The 22,004-nt window shown below is 38.9% G+C and overlaps 2 protein-coding genes across 2 annotated transcripts; both read left to right on the top strand.

Annotated features, from left to right (window-relative positions):
* Positions 1–323: 323 nt before the first annotated feature.
* LOC137009335 (E3 ubiquitin-protein ligase TRIM39-like) lies at positions 324–10,940 on the top strand. Its single transcript, XM_067371462.1, has 6 exons — positions 324–896; positions 6,140–6,235; positions 6,349–6,582; positions 8,549–8,696; positions 9,281–9,307; positions 9,416–10,940. The coding sequence occupies exons 1-6, from the start codon at positions 324–326 to the stop codon at positions 9,949–9,951; spliced, it is 1,614 nt and encodes a 537-aa protein (XP_067227563.1). The 3' UTR covers positions 9,952–10,940.
* Positions 10,941–13,518: 2,578 nt separating this feature from the next.
* LOC137008893 (E3 ubiquitin-protein ligase TRIM39-like) lies at positions 13,519–19,818 on the top strand. The gene is made up of 7 exons (XM_067370663.1): positions 13,519–13,633; positions 14,273–14,829; positions 14,954–15,049; positions 15,428–15,661; positions 16,239–16,389; positions 18,984–19,019; positions 19,132–19,818. Exons 2-7 carry the CDS (start codon positions 14,275–14,277, stop codon positions 19,668–19,670), a joined length of 1,611 nt encoding a protein of 536 aa, XP_067226764.1. The 5' UTR covers positions 13,519–13,633; positions 14,273–14,274; the 3' UTR covers positions 19,671–19,818.
* Positions 19,819–22,004: the final 2,186 nt, after the last annotated feature.

Raw genomic sequence — 22,004 nt, 5'->3', positions numbered from 1 at the left:
AAATAACAAGGATCCTAAAAATAATTTTTTTAATCACATCTGTTATGTGAAATAGTTTATTCAGGACAGTACTAAATAAACAATAACATGCAATTTTTATGATCCTTCTTATTTTAATAAAATTATTCACATTTTTGCAGATTCTGCAAGGGGCATGTAAACTTTCGAGCTTAACTGTATGTGTGACTTACATGTCACTATGTCAGAATATACAGCTACTTTTGAAGGGCTGTTAGTAGAGAAGTACTTTATTTATTTACCAGTATTATCGAAATTGCTCTCTTCAGCAATATAGATGAAATATTGTCATTGTTTTGTCAGTCATGGCATCTTCCAGTGGTCCAGCACTAAATGAGGAGCTCCAGTGCTCCATCTGTCTGGAAGTGTTCACTGATCCAGTCACCACTCCATGTGGACACAACTTCTGCAGAACCTGCCTGAGCGAGTGCTGGACGAACACACAGACCTGCTTCTGTCCGTTCTGTAAAGAAGAATTCAGCAAAAGACCTGATCTCAAGATTAATACAACACTCAGAGAGGTTGTGCAACACTTTAAGAAGAACCTCCAGGAGAAAATCCAGGAAAATCCTGGAGAATCTGAGGTGTTCTGTGACTTCTGTGGTGAAAGAAAGCAGAAAGCTGTGAAGTCCTGCCTGACGTGTCAAAGCTCTTACTGTGATGATCATCTGGAGCCTCATCTCAGAGTCCCACGTCTAAAGAAACACAAACTGATCAACGCTGTGGAAAATCTGGATGATTATATATGCCAGAAACACGAGAGACCTCTGGAGATGTTCTGCAGAGATGATCAGACGTGTGTTTGTCTGTCCTGCACTGAAGGAGAACACAGGACTCACAACACTGTTCCTATAGAGGAGGAGAGTCGACAGAAGAAGGTAAAGAGTTACAGATAAAACTAAAAATTTTTGAATTAAAGGGGTCTTTAAACAGTTTTCAAAATCAATATTCAAATAAGACTTTTTTGTCAGAAGATGGAAAACTAAATGTGTGTGTTCCCTTTCAGTCAGTCACATTCGACGTTACGTCAGACTGACGAATGGGGTCTTACCTGAGAGCCCAATCACCTTCGAGTGGTACAAAAAGAGCCAATGGTACACAAAGTACCTTGGTCTGCGGAATTTGCATTGCAAGCTCCGCCCTGCTCTGTGGCTATATAAGGAGTAGCGTGAGCATTCTCGCATTTAAGCTTTCGCTTCAGAGCCGAGCGTTGTTGTGCTCTGCAATCATCTTTGAGTCTCTTCAGATACGAGTGTTGGCATAATGGTGCATTCAGCGGGAATCGCAACTAAAAGAACCTTTTCTTCCTGCCTGCTTCACAAGCTGCAGATCATTATCATGGTCTTGTATGCTGTGCTGCGATATCCCCCTGTGTGCTTCAGCACTCCTGAGAGAGTGAATTTCTTTATAAAGACACGGGTGTGTCTTTATAAAGACGTCATTCTCCCCATATGGTTCTGAATGCGATCGTTTCCTATTCTCACTGACGGCCATGTTTGTTGTCTCGCATGCCTGGGCATGAGCATGTTGAGACTGTTTTTGTGGGTGTTTCATGCTTTCACATGAAAGCATGATCATGTCGGCATGCTGGCTGTCTCACCTTTCTCATAATGGCTGAGCTTCTCAGCGTGTTGTGTGCATCAAATTTGAAATTAGCTAATTTTGTGCATAAAATTGTAAAAATTTCTCAGTTTAAACATTTGTTATGTTATCTATGCTCTATTGTGAATAAAATATTGGCTCATGTAATTTGAAAGTCTTTTAGTTTTCATTTTATTCAATTTTAAAAAACGTCCCAACATTTCCGTAATTCAGGTTGTACTTCTATAATTCAAATCATGTAAATTGTTAGGCTACATAAATTAGGTCAGCCGGAACTGGGAACACTTCCCATAACACCTGATGTACTTGCTACATCATAAGAAAAATGGCGTCTATACTAATATTAGGCCGCATTTACACTGCAAGTCTTAATGCACAGATCCGATCTTTTTTGACCATATCCGATTTTTTTGGACAACCATTTCTTTTAAAAGTGACCTGTATCGGATATCTCCTTTTTACACTGCACTTGGCGAAACGTACCAAAAATAGCCTATATGACATCACAAATCAATTTCAATGGTACATTGAGCTTAATTTATTGACATGAATTCATACAGAAACCCATGCAATAGTTACATCCCTATATAAAAATAATACAAATTCTTCACTACATATGCAGCTCCGCTGGAAGCGTGCGAATTGAATAATACTTGGGTACGGGTAGATATTCACAGCTTCATGGGCTCAAACCCGCCATCCTATACTAGTTTTTTTTTTTTTTTTCATTAAAACCAATGCGTTCATCAGTGATTGTATATCAAGGGCAGTGTGCTTTTTATTTTGTGGTTTCAATGGAATGAATAGAGTCTCCACAACGGGACTGAAGCGCGCGTCTGTGCACGAGCCATCATCACTGACAACAGCGGCAACGAGCACTCAGTGCGATTTCAACGTCAGATCGGATTTTATTTAACACAAACAAATGAAATGAATGATCTACCAATCAACTAGAGATGCTCTGTTTGTTATAGGTATTTCTGTACCGCGAAATGTTAAAAAACCCTTACTATTCAATGACACAGGAGTCGCATTTACAAGGGAATATCCGATTTGTCCGCTTATACTGCAGGCGCAAACGCACGTATCAGATTCATATCTGATTTAAAACCACATATGAATGAGGCCTGAAACCGATCTGTGAAAATCGGAATCCATGCGCTTTTTTCCTGCTTACACGGTCGTGACTCATATCCGATCTGTACCACATGGGAGGAAAAAATCGGAATTGGGTCACTTGAACCGTGCAGTGTAAATGGGACCTTGGTCTCTCTCTGTTTATCCCGAGGTTTCCAGTAGTCTGCCAGATCCAGGCCATATCCAGATGAGATGAAGGACCTGCGCCTAAACATGACCACAACGCAGCCCTTAAGTGTCAACTAAATTATCCCTTGCAAAGGGATCCCTTGCTCCTTCCCTTTCCTTTCCCTATGTATAGATAAAACATTATCAAAATGATTCCAGTTTGCACGGATCCGTGGAAACTATTAATAATTCTGTATTATGCGGGCCAGACAAGTAATTTGGTGATGTCACTTTGTAAAGAAAGACTAAGCATTTGCGCACATCCACATTCAAACGCGCATATCTATAGACTAAACATGTAAATGAATGGCAAGAACACATTAAAAGTCTTGTTTTTAGTTAAAAAGGTGCCATTTAAGTGGCCCCTAGGTTAATAATTAACGATTCCTCAGACCAAGTGATTTAATCAAAAACTTACTTTAGCTCTTTTAACTTTTTCCTAGAGCTGCTGTAAAGCCAAAGCAATCTCTGTCCATTAATTTTCCTATTATCAGTATGAAGCTGCTTTGAAACAATCTGTTTTGTACAAAGCGCTATATAAATGAAGATGACTTGACTTGATGCTGCGCCTTCTATGTCAGGGCTGTCTGTTCCACTTCGCTGCACCATGGCAGGTATGCCTGTAGTTCCTCTGACCCTGCTGGTTTGGTTCCTGGGGGCCTGACTAGAGTTCCCCAGCCCATCCCGCTGGCTCATCCAAACAATCAGGCTCGTCTATTTCGGGGTGTTCGCATAACAATAGCGGGCAAGGATGCCTCCGTCATGCGAGTAGAGGTCACAGCCCTACTGGCGAAGGGTGCGATCGAGCGGTCCCTCCAGCCGACATGAAGTACAGGTTTTTATGGCCCCTACTTCATTGTACCCAAGAAAAGAGGTGGGTTACGACCGATTCTGGTTTGCAGTGAACGACCTGAAGGATGCATACTTTCATGCCTCGATTCTCCCTCGGCACAGACCATTTCTATGCTTTGCTTTTGAGGTGCAGGCATATCAGTACATGGTTCTCCCATTCGGGCTGTCCCCGTCTCCCTGTGTCATCACGAAGGTCGCGGAGGCAGCTCTTGCTCCACTCAGGGAGCAGGGTGTTGGTATTCTCAACTACCTCGATGACTGGCTGTTTATAGCTCATTCTCGGGAACAGTTGTGCGAACACAGGGACCTGGTGCTCAGGCACCTCACCCGTCTACGCTCCCGCTGCATGTCACAATGCGCTCGCCATCTCCTCCTATGGAGTCAGAAGCATCTGAGGTCGCTTCTTGCCATTCATATCCAGGGCAAGCTCAATCTTGCACTACTATAGTGCACTGACTTCTGGTGACAACACGCTTGGGGCAGAAGTCGATAACAACAGATGCCTCCCTGTCAGGCTGGGGAGTGATTTTGGATGATCGCACAGCCCAGGGAATATTGGTAGTGCTCTGTTCTGGCCAGCTCAGATATCTCACCTGGAAGGCTCTCCATGGGAGATTCCGACCAGGAAGGACCTTCTCTCCCAGGCTCAGGGCATAATATTCCATCCTCGCCCCTGAAGGTTACTAAAGGTCTACTATCACTACAGCTACGGCCTTGTCTACCAGACACACCTATGATTTGAAGTGGAACCTCTTCATCACTTAGTGTTCTTCTCATCAAGCAGATCCCTGGAAATGCCTGATCGGGTCTGTGCTCTCCTTTGTTCAAAAAGTGTTGGAACGAAGGCTGTCTCCTTCCACCCTCAAGGTCTACGTGGCTGCCATTTCAGCTCATCATGACTTAATTGATACTAAGCCAGTAGGGAAGCACAACCTGGTCATCAGGTTTCTGAAAAGGACCTAGGAGGCATAATCCACCTCGCTGTCAACAGATACCCTCTTGAGACCTTGCAGTAGTCTTATATGCACTGCAGAGATCACCCTGTGACGAGCAGGGCGGGCGAGAGCCGTGAGGGAACGGCGCGAGGCCGGTGACGCTCATTATCACTCGCGTCACCTGCCTCGCGCCGTTCCCTCACGGCTCTCGCCCGCCCTGCTCGTCACACACCCTTTAAGCCATTGCACTCAGTGGAGCTAAAGTTCCTCTCTTAGAAGATGGCACTCCTGACTGACAGGGACCTGCAGGCATTTTCAGTTGACGAAGCGTGCCTGGAATTCAGGCCAGCGGACTCTCACATGACCCTGAGACCCCGGCCTGGATATGTGCCCAAAGTTCCCACCACTCTTTCAGGGATCAGTGGTGAACTTGCAAGCGCTGCCCTTGGAGGAGGCAGACCAAGCCCTAGCACTGCTCTAGTTAGAACTCAGTGCTTTAGGACCTCAGACCAGCTCTCTGTCTGTTATGGAGGCCAGTAGAAGGGAATGGCTGTCTCCAAGCAGAGGTTGTCCCACTGGATAGTGGATGCTATAGCCTTGGCTTACCAGGCTCAAGATCTGCCATGCCCCCTAGGGTTGCCTCCTCCTGGGCGCTGGCTCATGGCACCTCACTAACAGATAGTTGTAGAGCTATGGGCTAGGTGACACCTAACACATTTGTAAGATTCTATAATCTCTGTGTAGAGCCTGTGTCCTCCCGTATACTCACCCCAAGTGGCCAGTAAGTAGGACCTCCTTCGGTAGCATATGTCTTTCCCCTGGCAAGACTACACTTGCCATCTCTGATGTTGAAATATTTCCACCCTGTTGGCTAGGTTACCTCAGAGATTTCCATATGTATTACTGCCTATGCTGGTTCATATGTGTCCTTGTAAGTCCTCCCTATGGGTAGGCAGCGTGCTTAGCATATTTTCAGGTGGGAATATGCTTGCCCAGTGTAACTATGGTTACTTCTATGTTTAGCCTAGCCCTTTGCTCATACTGGCCTCACGACAGGGAGCTGTGGCTTGCGCAGGACACTGGAAGACAGCCATTGTGGCGTTTTGGACAGGGACCCCATTCTTCAGTCATTCTGACGTAACATCGAATGTGACTGACTGAAAGGGAACACACCGTCTCGGGTCCTCAGTGAAAAACTTGAATGCGAGAATGCGAGCGCTGCTCCTTATAAACCCACAGAGCGGGGCGGAGCTCACAATGCAAATTCCGCAGACCAAGGTACTTTGTGGCTCGTTTTGTACCACTCGAAGGTGATTGGGCTCTCAGGCGAGACCCCATTCGTCAGTCATTCTGACGTAACGTCTCCATTCTCTCCTTCAGGGAACGAGGGTTACATACGTAACCAAGATGTTCTTTTCTGTATGTAGAATCAGCTGGTTCAGACTCAGACAGACGTGCAGCAGATGATCCAGGACAGAATGAAAAAGATTCAAGAGATCCAGGACTCAGTAGAGCTGAGAAAAGTAAGTACAAGTTAAAAAATGTAAAATTGATAATGCATTATAGTATTTCAATCTGCTTAATAAAGGTTCTCAATTAAATGGATAAAACTTAATTGACTGATCTCATTTATTAGATAAACACAGAGAAAGAGAAATCCTCCAGTGTTGAGCTCTTCACTGATCTGATCCGCTCCTTTAAGCGATGTCAGTCTGAGCTGCTGAAGAAGATGGAGGAACAGCAGAAAGAAGCAGAGAAAAAGGCTGAAGATCTCATTAAAGAGCTGAAGCAGGAAATCAGTGATCTGGAGAAGAGAAACACTGAGCTGGAGCAGCTCTCACATGCTGACGATCATCTCCACCTCATACAGGTCTGTGAACATCTGTCTCATCAGTCATCATGTACAACATTACAGGACAAACACTGTTCCAAAAACGGATGAGCTGCTGTTATGGTGCGTTCACACCGGACGCGAATGAAGCGGTAAGCGCGAGTGATTTACATGTTAAGTCAATGCAAAGACGTGAATTGACATCCTGCGGCGCGATTCGTGCGAATGAAGCGGCGCGAATGACGCGGTGCAAATTGAGCGATTCGCGTGAATTGCGCAAGTTGAAAAATCTGAACTTTGGCGAATTTCCGCGTCGTGTTAACCAATCAGGAGCTTGCTCTAGTAGTGACGTGACGTAGCGAGCTGAGGCAGAAATTCGAAACAACAATGGAGGACAAAATCATCGTCGCTATACATCTTCATACATTTATAGAAACAGAAATAAAAAGGATCGTGTTTGAAAGAAAGTGAGTGAGGAGGTCGGACAATCTGATAAGTTGTAAAAAAACGGTCTTTACTCAATTAGAGCTATATATATATATATATATATATATATATTAAGACTACAGCTTATTCGCTGTAATTTACAATTATTTTCCCACTGACAAGTTGTGTTTATTCAGAGGAAGTGTGCAGAAAGCAGTGGGAGAGTCTGGGACACATAAAGGAGCGGGAGAGCCCCTCTCATGACGCGAATTCACGTCTGTTGTGAAGGGATTTAAACGCGCGAATGAAGCGAGTAAACTCAAAATGTTCAAGCGTCCAACTACGCGCGAATAGCGCGATTTATTCGCGCAAGTCGCGTCTGGTGTGAACGCAGCATAAGACATTGTAAGACAAAGGTTCTGACTTTTTTATATCATGCTTTACAAATCATACAGAAAATAAAGAAGCAGTAATAAAATCACAATAGGTAAATGACTTAAGGCAAGATGCTACAGACAAAACATTGTTCCCTTTTGAGTGGAACTCCACACTGCGTTATGATGTTTGATGCTGTGGCATCACCCCTGCGTGAGCTGGTGTATGAAGCACATGTGGGAAATGCCCATTTTGATTGGCAACGACTTGGTCACGTGACACAGCTTAAGCGCATCACCAAGACCATAATCACTACATCATTAGGGATGACAAGCTCGATCTCTGTATCATGTGTTTAGGAGTGAAACATGCTTGATCAGATCTTCACACCTTTGCTATGTAGAGAAAAGGGATCTTGGGACCGATGCTGAGGGCATGTTGCCACCAGAAGTCGGTAACGACAGATGCCTCCCTGTCAGGCTGGGGAGCGATTCAGTCTGTATTAAATGATAATCAAACAACAAAACAAAAGCTTTAATAAGGATTAATCTATATTTAATTTACACAGTTATGACTATGCAGAGTTAGTTCATATTTGATTATTCAATTTGTGTGGTATATTTACTTAACCTACAACTATTAGACCTACCTGAAAAAATATATAGCATTGTTTTATTTGTATCTTGGAATATTTTTTACCATGGTATCGACTTTGGTATAGAGTATTGTGCACTTTTGGTGGTACTGGTACCGACTACTAGATTTTTGGTATTGTGACATCCCTATTCGTTACTAAAAAATGTTTAAGTATCATAGTATGTTTTAATAAAGCTAAAATGTTTTAAAAAGCTATAAAAAGGCTAAACTATTCCATGTTTGACTCATATTTAAATTATTTAAAGATTTTCTAGTGTCTATCCGGTAAAGGTTTATAGGGATTTTAAGAAGTAATTAGTAATGAGTTGAATTACTTACTGAGTAATTAAATTACTTTAATATTTTTAAGTAATTTAAAGTATTTTAAATACAACATTGATGATGTAATTAGTAATTAATTACTTTTTTGAGATAACTTACACAACACTGGATATTTTACCCTATTCACCTGGGGTGTCTTGCCTCAACTGTGTAAAACATATTGAATTAACTTGTTTAAAAAAAAACAAAAATAACATATTTATTAGTCTTCTCTCTCCTTCTGTAGATGTACTCATCCCTGTGCAGTCATCCACACACCAATATCTGGAGTGAGATCAGGATTGACTCTGATGTGAATGTGTACACACTGCATAGAGCTCTGAGACAAGTGAAGAAAACTCATAAAGCTCTAAATAAAAAACTCAGTCAAACTGGTATGTGAATATCCAGTACAGTGTAAAAAAACAAAGAATTTCTGCCATTGTATTTCTTCTAATATAATTACTGTTTTTACTGCAAAGGCAAAAATCCACTAATATGCAAGGGCTTCATGAAATACATGCTATTCCAAAAAAGAAATATGAATTTATATACAATTATTAATGACACGTTAAGTTATTCAGTCATTCAAACTGATGGGAAAAGATTAGATGTACAAGGATTTCTTATTCTGTGGCTCCGCTGTTGGACAACATTAGTATTACATCCTTCATCTGAGAGTTGAAATGTCTGATAATTTCCAGTTTGCTATTAGCCTTCTGAGCACCAGAAATTCAAGAAACTTAGCATTTTACTTCAGAATGACTGTATCTCTATATATACAATTTTTTGAGAAGTTTGCACTTTGTCCACATACGATACAGGAGTATATGACATAGTCATAATGGGCCAGACTTTTGTTCCCTCAAGATTCTAAAGGTTTGTTTTTACAGTGAATAGAGATTTTAGATGTAAAATCATTTATCTGAAATATTCTTATACAGTATTCATCACCTTGTACTGTCATTTGTGTCCACAGGTTTGGGGTGTGTACAGAAGTATGCAGGTACAGTGTGATTGACACCGTTTTCTTCAATACACTTACAATAATTTATAATCCGTTTTATAAACAAGAAAATTTTTGTTCTGATTGATAATGTCTGATCTCTCTCAGTGGATGTGACTCTGGATCCTGATACAGCTAATCCATATCTCATCCTGTCTGATGATGGAAAACAAGTCAGTGATAGAGACATTATGCAGGACGTCCCAGAAAATCCAAAGAGATTTGATGACATTTGTGTTCTTGCAAAGGATGGATTCAGTTCAGGGAAATTTTACTATGAGGTGCAGGTGAAGGGAAAGACTCGGTGGAGTTTAGGAGTGGCCAGAGAATCCATTAACAGGAAGGGGGACATTAGCCCAAGTCCTGATGATGGAATCTGGTCTTTGTTATTGATTAATCAGAGTCAGTATATAGCTTGTGATAATCCAGTGGTCTCTTTCCCTCAGAGAGGGGAAGCTGAGAAGGTGGGAGTGTTTGTGGATTATGAGGAGGGTCTGGTCTCTTTTTATGACGTGGACTCCAGATCTCATATCTACTCTTTCACTGGTCAGACTTTCACTGACAAACTCTATCCATATTTTAGCCCAGGCTTTAATGATAAAGGTAAAAATTCAAACCCACTGATCATCACACCTGTCAACTGAAATGAAGTAACAAGAAATATGAAAAGATTAACTATGCATGTGCTGTTTCACACGTTGTACAAAATATGTTGTTTCAATGATATAATGTATTGTTATAATGGGAAAAAGCATATCGGTTTAATGACATAACATCTCGTTATTACCAGAAAATATTTGTTATTAGGAGAAATAAATGTTGTTTTAATGAAATAGCAATCCATTATGAATGCTATGAAATATTCTAAGATTATAAATAATCTTTTTAATGACATATCTCATTTTTACGACATAATTCAAAAGAAACAATAATATGTATATCACAGCAATGCACAACTTTAGTTTCATTTGATAGTACTCAGTGCTTCCTACATATAGACTTTCCTTGGGCGTGCCGCCCAGATATATATTCGGCTGCCCAAGTATTTTGGAGACACATTTTTGCTTTTATTATTTTTATCCTCTTATAGTTTTTTATCTGCCTGAGATAATGAAACCATCCGCGATCTAATAACTAGTGGAAAATCTCCCCTCACTTTATGCGTTTCGTACCTGCCCATTCTGTGTGCGTGAGATCTGTTTACTCCTGCTGACATTCCCACATGCGCTGCAGAGATGCAGTGGGTGGATATGTCACACAGGCTTGTGCAACAGTGCTTCAGACTGCTTCAAAGTTATTCTCAATCAATGAATATCACACATGTATGCCAAGCGATTGCTAATGAACTCAAGTTGATGAATTATGACAATGTACTACTTCATGGCCTTTATATAGTATGTTTTAGATGGTTGTAATAATGCATAATATATCTCTCTCATCTGAAGGATCATCCTGCAATAGTATAGACATTTCAAAACAAGAGTCCCTGTGTATTTTGGGCTTGTTTATATTTAAAAGTCACATGCAGTTTTTTTTTTTCTTCTTCTGGGCATTATTGGTATTTTTTGTTTCACAATAAATTGTATTTAATTTGATTTCCATTTAATTCATAGTAAACTATTGTAGCCTCTGGCTGGGATGCTCCCCCACAGGAAGAAACACATATTATTCAGAAATATATAGATTTGTCTCCCATTCACTGAGAGAGACACTATATGACAAAGCAAGGAGAACTCTTCCATTTAAATGCTGTAATTTTGCATAATTTACAATGCATAATAATGCATAATATTAGTATGTAATTAAATGTAATAGTAGCATATGTAATTAAAATGAATTTCAATAAATAAAAATATTGTTAAAAATCATACATTATTTGTTGTTTGTCACATGTAGTAGACCTTTTTTGTTCTGTGGGTAATAGGAGGATTTTCTACCCAGCTACAACCGCATACCTGTGGGAAGCACTGGTACAGAATTATTATTAAGTGTAAATGACTCTCAATCTAGTAAATATTCTTCAAGAGAAGTGAGAGCATTAGAAAGCTTCACAATGAAAGAGTTTTTCACTTTGGTTTGAGCACAATATCGGTGAATCCGTGAACCTGAGTGAGCTGACGGCAGTCCATCGATGCCAGGAGCTTCTGAGAGCCGGAGACGGTGGGAACAAACTTCTCCATCAGTGTAACCGTCGCAAGCTTCTCCTCATCACTGACAGACAGAAACACAATATCAACTCTCTGGAAGATTTTCACTCTCTGAACATCATATTTAATATAGTACAATTTATGTTTCTAAACAAATCTAAAGTGCATGAACACGTCACAGCTGAAATTAAACTGCTGTTAAACACTTAAAGTCTTACCCATACGGGATCTTTCTGACGCTCTGCATTCCCAATCCCTCTATCCGGAACAAAACGTTCCTCAACACTTGTGACAGCGGGTTCTGGAACGTGGTTTCTCTCCAACTTTACCTCCAACTGAGTTAGAAGTTTGAATTGTGAGAATTGAATCAACTAGTCAAATTATGAAAGCAGAACGAAATAAAATACTGTAAAGACAAACACAAACAGTAATTAAGGTATAGAATGAAATAAATTATTATCCTGTACAAACCTCTCCGTTCACCTTGTGGTTTCTCTCCATCAACTTTACCTCCAGTGACGCCTTCTCTCTCTCTTCATTTCTGTGATTAAACCATTAATATCCAGCATGGACTGACATATATTGTCTCCTTCATTTAAAACGTTTTCTTTTTAGACATGATATTCACACTATGAAGTTTCTGAATCTGTGAGCAATATGTGAACTCCTTTCAACAAGTGGGCTGCTGCTGCTTCATTTCGTTAACAGAACTTAGACTACAAAATAGTGCATTAGCGCCACCTACTGGGAGTATGGACCAGAAAACACAACACCAATATCGTTTTCAGCTTCAGTATCTGAACCTCACACTCCGTCCAGACTCAGAGCAAACAAATAGTACTCGACAATATTGTAAGCATATTTAAAATATGGTCTTCTTCTGTGCTGCACTGAGAATAAACACTTGACGAGAATTTCATACATTTATTTACATTGTTCTGACAAAAAATGCAATACAGCAATACTCACATATCTTAGTTTGATAAATCGGCAGAATCTCCTCAGACGGACCGCCAAAATAACCGTTGAAATTTAAATGGCTGAGATTCGCGCTTCAGGATCATGACGTGTGCACTCGTCGTCATTAACCCTTTCAACGGTGAGTTTAAAATATTCTAACTGTCCCCCCAGAGTGAGTTTTTTTTAAGGCGACCGTTATTTTAGAACGTTTGCCTTTAATGTTTCCATAGCGACGCGTCATGCGTGTCACGAGCGCTGAACGCAGCCACAATAACACTGTATGACAGATGGATCGCTATTATTTTCTTTTTCCTTGTTTATTTAAAATATTCACAAACTTGCTTACCATGTCATCAACTATCTGATATTCCGATCCTCAAATATGTGTAAGTGAGTGTGTTTTGTCGTTTAAAAACCTTTATAAATGATCTTTATCTTGATCTATAACGCGAGATGGGCGCCGCCATCTTAGTTTGCGCTGCAGTTCACATAGTCCTGTCAGTCGGATTTACAGCAGGTGAATTCATCAGTTTCTCCCGAAATATATGCAAGTAAGTGGCTGGTGAACTGGAAGAATAATAGAGTAAACTTTACAGTTACTTGGGCCCATTATGTGTGTCTGATATGAATAAATGTCGGCAAATTGTATTTGAATGGACTGTAATTGCTCCTTCCACTGATGTCTGACATCAGTGTGTATTTTATAAACTTGAAATATATTGTTTTAATGGTGCTTATGCGTATTTAAATGTCTGAAACCTTAAAAGAAACGTTATGTGTCTGAAAACACTGCATAGTTGTGATATATGATAAGAGCTGCGCGCGTCCGTCTCGCAGCCAGAGCGCGAAAGCACAGTTTGAATCTGGCAGTTATGTGACATCACTGAACGTTCGAAATCCCATATGTGGGACCGTACGCCCAGAGGCACAGAAATAAAAATCCCATATGTGGGACCGTACCGCTCAAAGGGTTAAGGAACTAAACAAAACTACACATATAGTCTGTCTGTATATTTATTACAATGTTTACACACTCAGCAGAGATGAATTAGGAACTGTTTCATATTTTTGATTATGGGCGGAGCTATATGACATCACTGCACGTGTGTATAAAGACCAGTAAAAGTGAAACGAAACAGATGAACTGGAAGTTTCTTAAAAACAACATTTCTCTTCAGAAACTCTGAAATTAACGATCAAATCTGATATTCACTCACAGGTAAGTGATGAAAATGAAAGTTCTCTAGTTTAATAGCATGAAGCAGTAAGAATGTTGGTAAAATTATAGTTTGTGTTCATGTCACATATCAGAAACAGGAAGTACTTGAACTGCAGACAGAATAAACAAAGTTCAGTGAAAAAACTCCATTAAACAGGTGTTTACAGATGTTTATTAAGTAGGTTATTTGTTTGAAAAAATACACTTCCACTAATTTTTTTGTTGTCTTTTATAAAATATATTTTCATGATGGTATTAAAATGTTGTAAAAAAAAAAAACCTCTTAAATTTGCTGTACTGTGGCTCCCAGAGACATATTTAGTTTCTGTGTTTAGTATCTTGAGTTTTATTTCTACCACTTAATAGTACCCAACTGCAGTGCCACAGAGCTGAAAGTACAGACCAGCAATCAGACCAGAAGTTAGTGGTGGAGCTTATAGGCTCGGTGTGGTTAGGGTTAGTGTTGGTGGATGGTCTGACATTCTTTGACTTTGATATAAACAGTGGTACATAAATAATCATTGTTAATTATAATAGTATTTAACATGCAACATCCATAGCCTAATTTATTCAGTGCATATAATTATGAAAGTTGCTCTCTTCAGCAATGTAGATGATATATTATCATTTTCTTTTCAGTCATGGCATCCTCCAGTGGTCCAGCACTAAATGAGGAGCTCCAGTGCTCCATCTGTCTGGAAGTGTTCACTGATCCAGTCACCACTCCATGTGGACACAACTTCTGCAGAACCTGCCTGAGCGAGTGCTGGACGAACACACAGACCTGCTTCTGTCCGCTCTGTAAAGAAAAATTCAGCAGAAGACCTGATCTCAAGATTAATACAACACTCAGAGAGGTTGCACAACACTTCAAGGAGAAGCTCAATCTAGGAGAATCTGAGGTGTTCTGTGACATCTGTGATGAAAGAAAGCAGAAAGCTGTGAAGTCCTGCCTGACGTGTCCAAGCTCTTACTGTGAGACTCATCTGGAGCCTCATCTCAGAGTCCCACGTCTAAAGAAACATAAACTCATCAACGCTGTGGAAAATCTGGAGGATTATATATGCCAGAAACATGAGAGACCTCTGGAGATGTTCTGCAGAGATGATCAGACGTGTATTTGTCTGTCCTGCACTGAAGGAGAACACAGGACTCACAACACTGTTCCTATAGAGGAGGAGAGTCAAGAGAAGAAGGTAATAATAATAATTTTGAATTTGCATGCTCTTTAAATGGTTTAAAAAGAAAAAAATCAAACAGGACTGTCAGAAGATGGAAACATAAATTCAGTGATAAATGTGTGTTTTTGTCTGTATGTAGGATCAGCTGGTTCAGAGACAGACTGACATTCATCAGACGATCGAGGACAGAATGAAGAAGATTCAAGAGATCAAACACTCAGTAGAGCTGAGAAAGGTTTGTGCTTTGATCAATCAGAGTTCATTTCCTGACTCATGGTCCTTTTCAATCCCCCTCTCCCATTTCACTTTCTGTTTAACTATCCTACCAAAAAATATATCTCAAAAAATGTTATGCATCATAATATTTCAATCTAATCAATAAAGACATTGAATTAAATTGAGAGTTCTGCCAGTAACCCTCAAGTTCTAAACACTTTATTTTTTCTCATATTTCACAAATCTTAGTGTATTGCACTTGAGTGTCTTTTGTATTCCACTGAAAATTACGCATTTTAAGTGATATGCGGTTAATTGATGATGTAATATGTACATGTACAATATGTAATATGTAATATATTAACAAACAGAACTTTTACCTGTTTTCATTCATCAGAGAAACACAGAGAAAGAGAAATCCTCCAGTGTTGAGCTCTTCACTGATCTGATCCGCTCCATTGAGAGATGTCAGTCTGAGCAGCTGAAGATGATGGAGGAACAGCAGAAAGCATCAGAGAAACAGGCTGAAGATCTCATTAAAGAGCTGCAGCAGGAAATCACTGAGCTGAAGAAGAGAAACACTGAGCTGGAGCAGATCTCACACACTGATGATCATCTCCACCTCATACAGGTCTGAACATCTGTCTAATCATGTACAATATTACAGGACAAACACTTTTGTCATTTATTTAGTGCAAGTTTTAGTACAGAAAATATCAACAATTCTTAAAGTATTCAATCAACTGGGGGTGGTATGGTATTATCCACACTTTGGATATTTTACACTATTCATCTGGGGTTTCTTGCCTCAATCCTGCCTAAAAAATATTGAATTAACTTCTTTAAAAATATAAACATAACACATTTAACTGTCCTCTTGTCATGCTACTAAAAGCCCAAAGATGAAGATGAGTCAAGGGATTCCTAAAACAAAAGGATTTAATAAGAAAACAAACTCAGATAGTCAAAGTCCATGAGACAGTGTGTCTAAGCACAAGCGTTACACAAACAATAACTCACAGTGAAATGAGAACTCACAGGAACTTAAATCTACACAGATAATGAACAGAATACAAGGTGTGATTAATCTGTAACCATAGTAACAAACAAAGGAAAAAGGAAACAACGCTGCGCAAACTAAAAGTTCATGAAAGTGAAACTAAGATAAGATAACTGAATAAGTGTGACATCTCTCTCTCCTGCTGTAGATGTGCTCATCCCTGTCCAGTCGTCCACACACCAAGAACTGGACTGAGATCCGGATTGACTCTGATGTGAATGTGAACTCTCTGAAAAGAGCTCTGACTGAACTGAGGAAAACTCTAGATAGGAAGCTAAATGAAAAACTCAGTCAAACTGGTATGTGAATATCAAATACAGTGTATAGATATTTTTGTTAGTAACTATCTAATAAAATAAATTTTCAAGGACTATATGTGATAAAAGGGTTATTTTATAGTGTCACTTTATTTTATAGTGTCACTGTTATATGTAGTTAGTATGGTAATAACTATAAAATATAGCTGCAAGCAGCAATTACGGGGCCATGCAAAAAGCGGCACAACAAGCCAGCCAACATGGCTGGGAGCATCAGACCAACTGCAACAATGAGAAATTAAAGACATATTAAGATCATTTTAGGCAAAAGAGCTGAAAATTGATATATACAGTCAATAATAAAGATTTATCTCTTTTGACCAATAGGTGGCGCTGTGACCAAATTAATGTGGTATGATCATAGTGAGGTGACAATGACACTCACTAAGGATATGACTCCCGTGAAAATAAGTCAACTAGATCAAAAGTTATAAGCATATGAAAAAAAAACACTAGGTGGTGCTGGTCCAAAACTTCTCAGGCTCCTTCAGGGCATTGTGCTGATGACCCAATCTGAGTTTTGTAACGATACGCTAATGCGTTCATAAAATACAGTATTTTCGAACTAAATTCAAAATAGGCCGATATGGGAAAATTGGATATCATCCGACTCAGTATGATGCCCCGAATCTAAAAAGACCCCGAATCTATGATTTTTGGACAAACCTATCTGAAGTTATAAGCAAAAATAGTATTTTTTTTGTATCTCCAGACCAGTAGGTGGCGCTGTACTGAAACTCAGCATGTAGTTTTTTGGTCATGCTTGGGAAGACATGTACCAAGTTTGGTCTGAATATGATAAAGCATTGCAGAGATACAGCCTTGAGTCCAAATTGGGTGCTCTATATTAAATTAATTTGCGTGTTATTTGAGATTGGTTGAGTTTATCAGAAAGCTTTTGATAACTTTTTGTCAGCATGGACTGAAGATGATCTGATTTGATTTTCATAAAAATCAAACAAATCATCTAGGACTAGTTAAAAAAAGTTCAAAATTTAACATGGCGAAAAAACCATAAGTCGAAACCTAGCACGTTTGGTATAGTTGGACTCAGTAGGGATTCAGGAGTGTAAGGAGATGACTCCCGTTAAAATGGGTCGACCACACCCAAAGTTATAAGCATTTGAATATATGATTTTACCACTAGGTGGCGCTGTTTCGAAACTTCTCAGGCTCCTTCAGGACATCGTGCTGATGACCCATTTTGAGTTTTGTAACGATACGCTAATGCGTTCGTAAAATACAGCATTTTAGCGCAAAATTCAAAGTGTCCGATGGCCAAAATGGCTGATATGGTAAAATTTGATATTATTCGACTCAGCATGATGCCCCGAATCTAACAAACTTATGTTTGTTTCCAAATTTATGATTCTTGGACAAATCCATCAGAAGTTATAAGCAAAAATAGCCATTTGTGGTATCTCCAGACCAGTAGGTGTTGCTGCGCCGAAACACTGCATGTTGCCTCAGGTCATGCTTGTGATGAAATGTACCAAGTTTGGTCTGAATATGTTAATCACTTTGGAGATATAGCCTCAAGTCTGATTTGGCGAGATTTTCGTCAAATTCATTCGAGTTGTTTTCGAGAACGGATGGATCTATCAAAAAGCTATTGATAACTTTTTGCAAGTATAGTCTGAAGATGATCTGATTAAATTTTCATGAAAATCGGAGTAAGAAAAAGTAGCTTTTTCGGAAAAATCAAAATGGTGGGAAAATTTTCATGATGGAAAATGATGACACATGGTGCATCGAAAGCGTTGAAACGCTTTAGCTTTAGCCAAGGAATCAGTGAAAAAAAAGAAGAATGTTGTTTCTAGCCCTTACGGTTCAAAAGTTATTAGCATAAACATGAGTGAAATTTTGGACAGGTGGTGGCGCTAGAGGGATTGAGTTAGAGACTCCAAATTGGCTATGGACACAGTTGTGACTGTCCTCTACCAGTGTGCCAAATTTCACAACTTTTTAGCATATTCTTCCAGAGCAGAAGAATAATAATAAAAAAAGTAACGATTACAAGAGGTGCCTTCGCACCTTCGGTGCTTGGCCCCTAATGATGCATAATTACATGCTGCAACTAATCCTAACCAAAGCAAACCAAACCCTAATCCTAACCCTACAGTAAGAACAAGTAGTTACTTAATATTGCTCAGCACTTAAATGTTTAATTACAGTGTAACAAAGACACCTTAAAATAAAGTGTAAATTATAACATTTTAGCATTGGTGACCTGCTGCTGGTCATCACAATTATTTAATCTCTGTCTGCAAACATTCACAATGTTTCAAAAAATAACCACAATATAACTTAAACTTGCAATGTTAGCATTAAACTGGTATGATAAAATCACTTACTAAACCTAGTCTATGTGAAGTTAAATCCAAACTTTAACTTATGCCATAACCAGTTACTGCAGTATTACTTTAACTTACTTTAGAGACATGACATAACTATCCATGTACAAACAATAATACATAACCAGAAATCACTACATTATTATGATGCTGCCAATAGAGATACAGTGACTGTTGACCTGAAATTATTCCTATAATAATTCATCATTATATTGTCATCAGTGTTCACAGAGTTGAAGTCTGTGCAGAAGTTTGCAGGTACAGTGACTGACACCATTTTCTTCAATACACTGACAATACTTTGTTTATAATTTATTATATACTGTACATCTGAAAATGAAGTTGATTGATAATGTCTGATCTCTCTCAGTGGATGTGACTCTGGATCCTGATACAGCACATCCACGTCTCATCCTGTCTGATGATGGAAAACAAGTCCATGATGGAGACATTAAGCAGAATGTCCCAGAAAACCCAAAGAGATTTGATACTTGTGTAATTGTTCTGGCAAAGCAGGGATTCAGTTCAGGGAGATTTTACTATGAGGTGCAGGTGAAGGGAAAGACTAATTGGGATTTAGGAGTGGCCAGAGAATCCATTAACAGGAAGGGGAAGATCACACTGACTCCTGATAATGGATTCTGGACTGTGATTCTGAGGAATCAGAATCAATATTCAGCTGCTGAAAGTCCACCTGTCTCTTTATCTCTGAGTGTGAAACCTGAGAAGGTGGGAGTGTTTGTGGATTATGAGGAGGGTCTGGTCTCTTTTTATGACGTGGACTCCAGATCTCATATCTACTCTTTCACTGGTCAGACTTTCACTGACAAACTCTATCCATATTTCAGCCCATGGCTTAATGAAGAAGGTAAAAACTCAAAGCCACTGATCATCACACCTGTCAACTGAAACAAACTAAAAACATCAAATCTGAAAAGATTAAATACGGATGTGATGATTTTAGAATATATAAATAAAAACCACTAACCACAATCAAGTACATTTTACTTGTGATTTTAAAGAAATTAATATGTGACTGACAAAATGTGTACAAGTGCCCCCCCCCCCCCCCCCCCCAAAAAAAAACCCTGTATATTTAGGCCCTTTAAAAAAATCAGTCACTGACAAAACATCAATTATAATCATAGTCAGAATTATTGGCAATAAATATTGGTAAATATGAGCAAAGGCGGCTGTGAAAATAAATCTGCATTGTTAATCCTTTTTATCTTTTATTAAACAAAAATCTCACCTTTCATTGAAGTAAAAAAAAAAAAAAACTACTAAAAACTGTAAATATGGGAATATATTTCAGAGATATTTTACTCATTAAAAATTACAAAAATTGTGGCCAGTGTGTTTTGGAGAAAAACATTCATTTCATAAATTGTTAGATTTTTTTACAAATAATTTGAATGAAAGATCAAAAGGATAAACAATTCATTATGTGTGATGAGGGAGTTAAACAGGCACAGGTGGAGGAAGTTAACTAATCAGGGACTAACGAGAACAGGTGCGGACAATACAGGACATTTTGGTGACATCATATGTATTTTTACATCCATCTTTGATCATATTTAAGAAGGGTGCCAATAATTCTGGCCATGACTGTATAATGAAATATTTGTGAGTTTTATGCTGTTTGAAAAAAATATACTTCATCACGGCTACATTTGAATGGCCAAAATGTGTCTTTATATTTCTAATCAAGATTCTCTTTCATTTATACTTTGTTTTTGCTTTTCAAATCTACTATGAAATTTTATATAAATTGATATAATATTATATGGTGAAATTTTACATAATATGCAACATTTCCAAAAGTGCTTCTACATATTATTTTGTAAAGAAAACTCTGAAGCCATTTTCTTCTCTTCTTCAGCTGTTGAATTGAATTACTTGTGAAATATTATGGTTCTTGATTTACTGTATATTGTATTAACTGCAGCATCTGAATAAAGACAAGAGTTCAATTCTATAACTGATATTGTTTATAAACTAAACAGATTGCTAAATATTATGCCAATACAGATTGGAGAATGATGAACATCTGCTCACACACAATAAACAACAGACAGGATATGAATAAAACAGGATCTTTATTGTTGACTTTCATCAGTTGTGAATGAAAATACTGAATTATTATTTAGCATAGATGCCATTAAATCTAGTAAATATTCTTCAAGAGAAGTGAGAGCATTAGAAAGCTTCACAATGAAAGAGTTTTTCACTTTGGTTTGACCACAATATCGGTGAATCCGTGAACCTGAGTGAGCTGACGGCAGTCCATCGATGCCAGGAGCTTCTGAGAGCCGGAGACGGTGGGAACAAACTTCTCCATCAGTGTAACCGTCGCAAGCTTCTCCACAACACTGACAGACAGAAACACAATATCAACTCTGGAAGATTTTCACTCTTTAAATATCATATTTAATGTAGTACAATTTATGTTTTTAAACAAATCTAAAGTGCATGAACACGTCACAGCTGAAATAAACTGCTGTTAAACACTGAAAGTCTTACCCATACGGGATCTTTCTGATGCTCTGCATTCCCAATCCCTCTATCCGGAACAAAACGTTCCTCAACACTTGTGACAGCGGGTTCTGGAACGTGGTTTCTCTTCATCAACTTTAACTCCAACTGAGTTAGAAGTTTGAATTGTGAGAATCAAATCAACTAGTCAAATTATGAAAGCAGAACGAAATAAAATACTGTAAAGACAAACACAAACAGTAATTAAGGTATAGAATGAAATAAATCATTATCCTGTACAAACCTCGGAAGCTTGTGGTTTCTCTCCATCAACTTTATGTCCAGTGACGCCTTCTCTCTCTTCATTTCTGTGATTAAACCATTAATATCCAGCATGGACTGACATATATCGTCTCCTTCATTTAAAACGTTTACTTTTTAGACATGATATTCATAGCCTACTATGAAATTTCTTCTGAATCTGTGAGCAAATGTGAACTTTCAACAAGTGGGCTGCTGCTGCTTCGTTTCGTTAACAGAACTTAGACTACAAAATAGTGCATTAGCGCCACCTACTGGGAGTATGGACCAGAAAACACAACACCCTTCATATCGTTTTCAGCTCCTTCACTATCTGAACCGCACACACCGTCCAGACTCAGAGCAAACAAATAGTACTCCACACTATATCGTAAGCATATTTGAAAAATGGTCTTCTTCTGTGCTGCACTGAGAATAAACTGTTGACGAGAATTTCATAAATTTATT

Source organism: Chanodichthys erythropterus, chromosome 20 (genome assembly GCF_024489055.1).
Source record: "Chanodichthys erythropterus isolate Z2021 chromosome 20, ASM2448905v1, whole genome shotgun sequence".
Taxonomy (NCBI): Eukaryota; Metazoa; Chordata; class Actinopteri; order Cypriniformes; family Xenocyprididae; genus Chanodichthys; species Chanodichthys erythropterus.
Note: the sequence above shows the minus strand (reverse complement) of the source record. Positions and strands in the feature narration are given on the sequence as shown.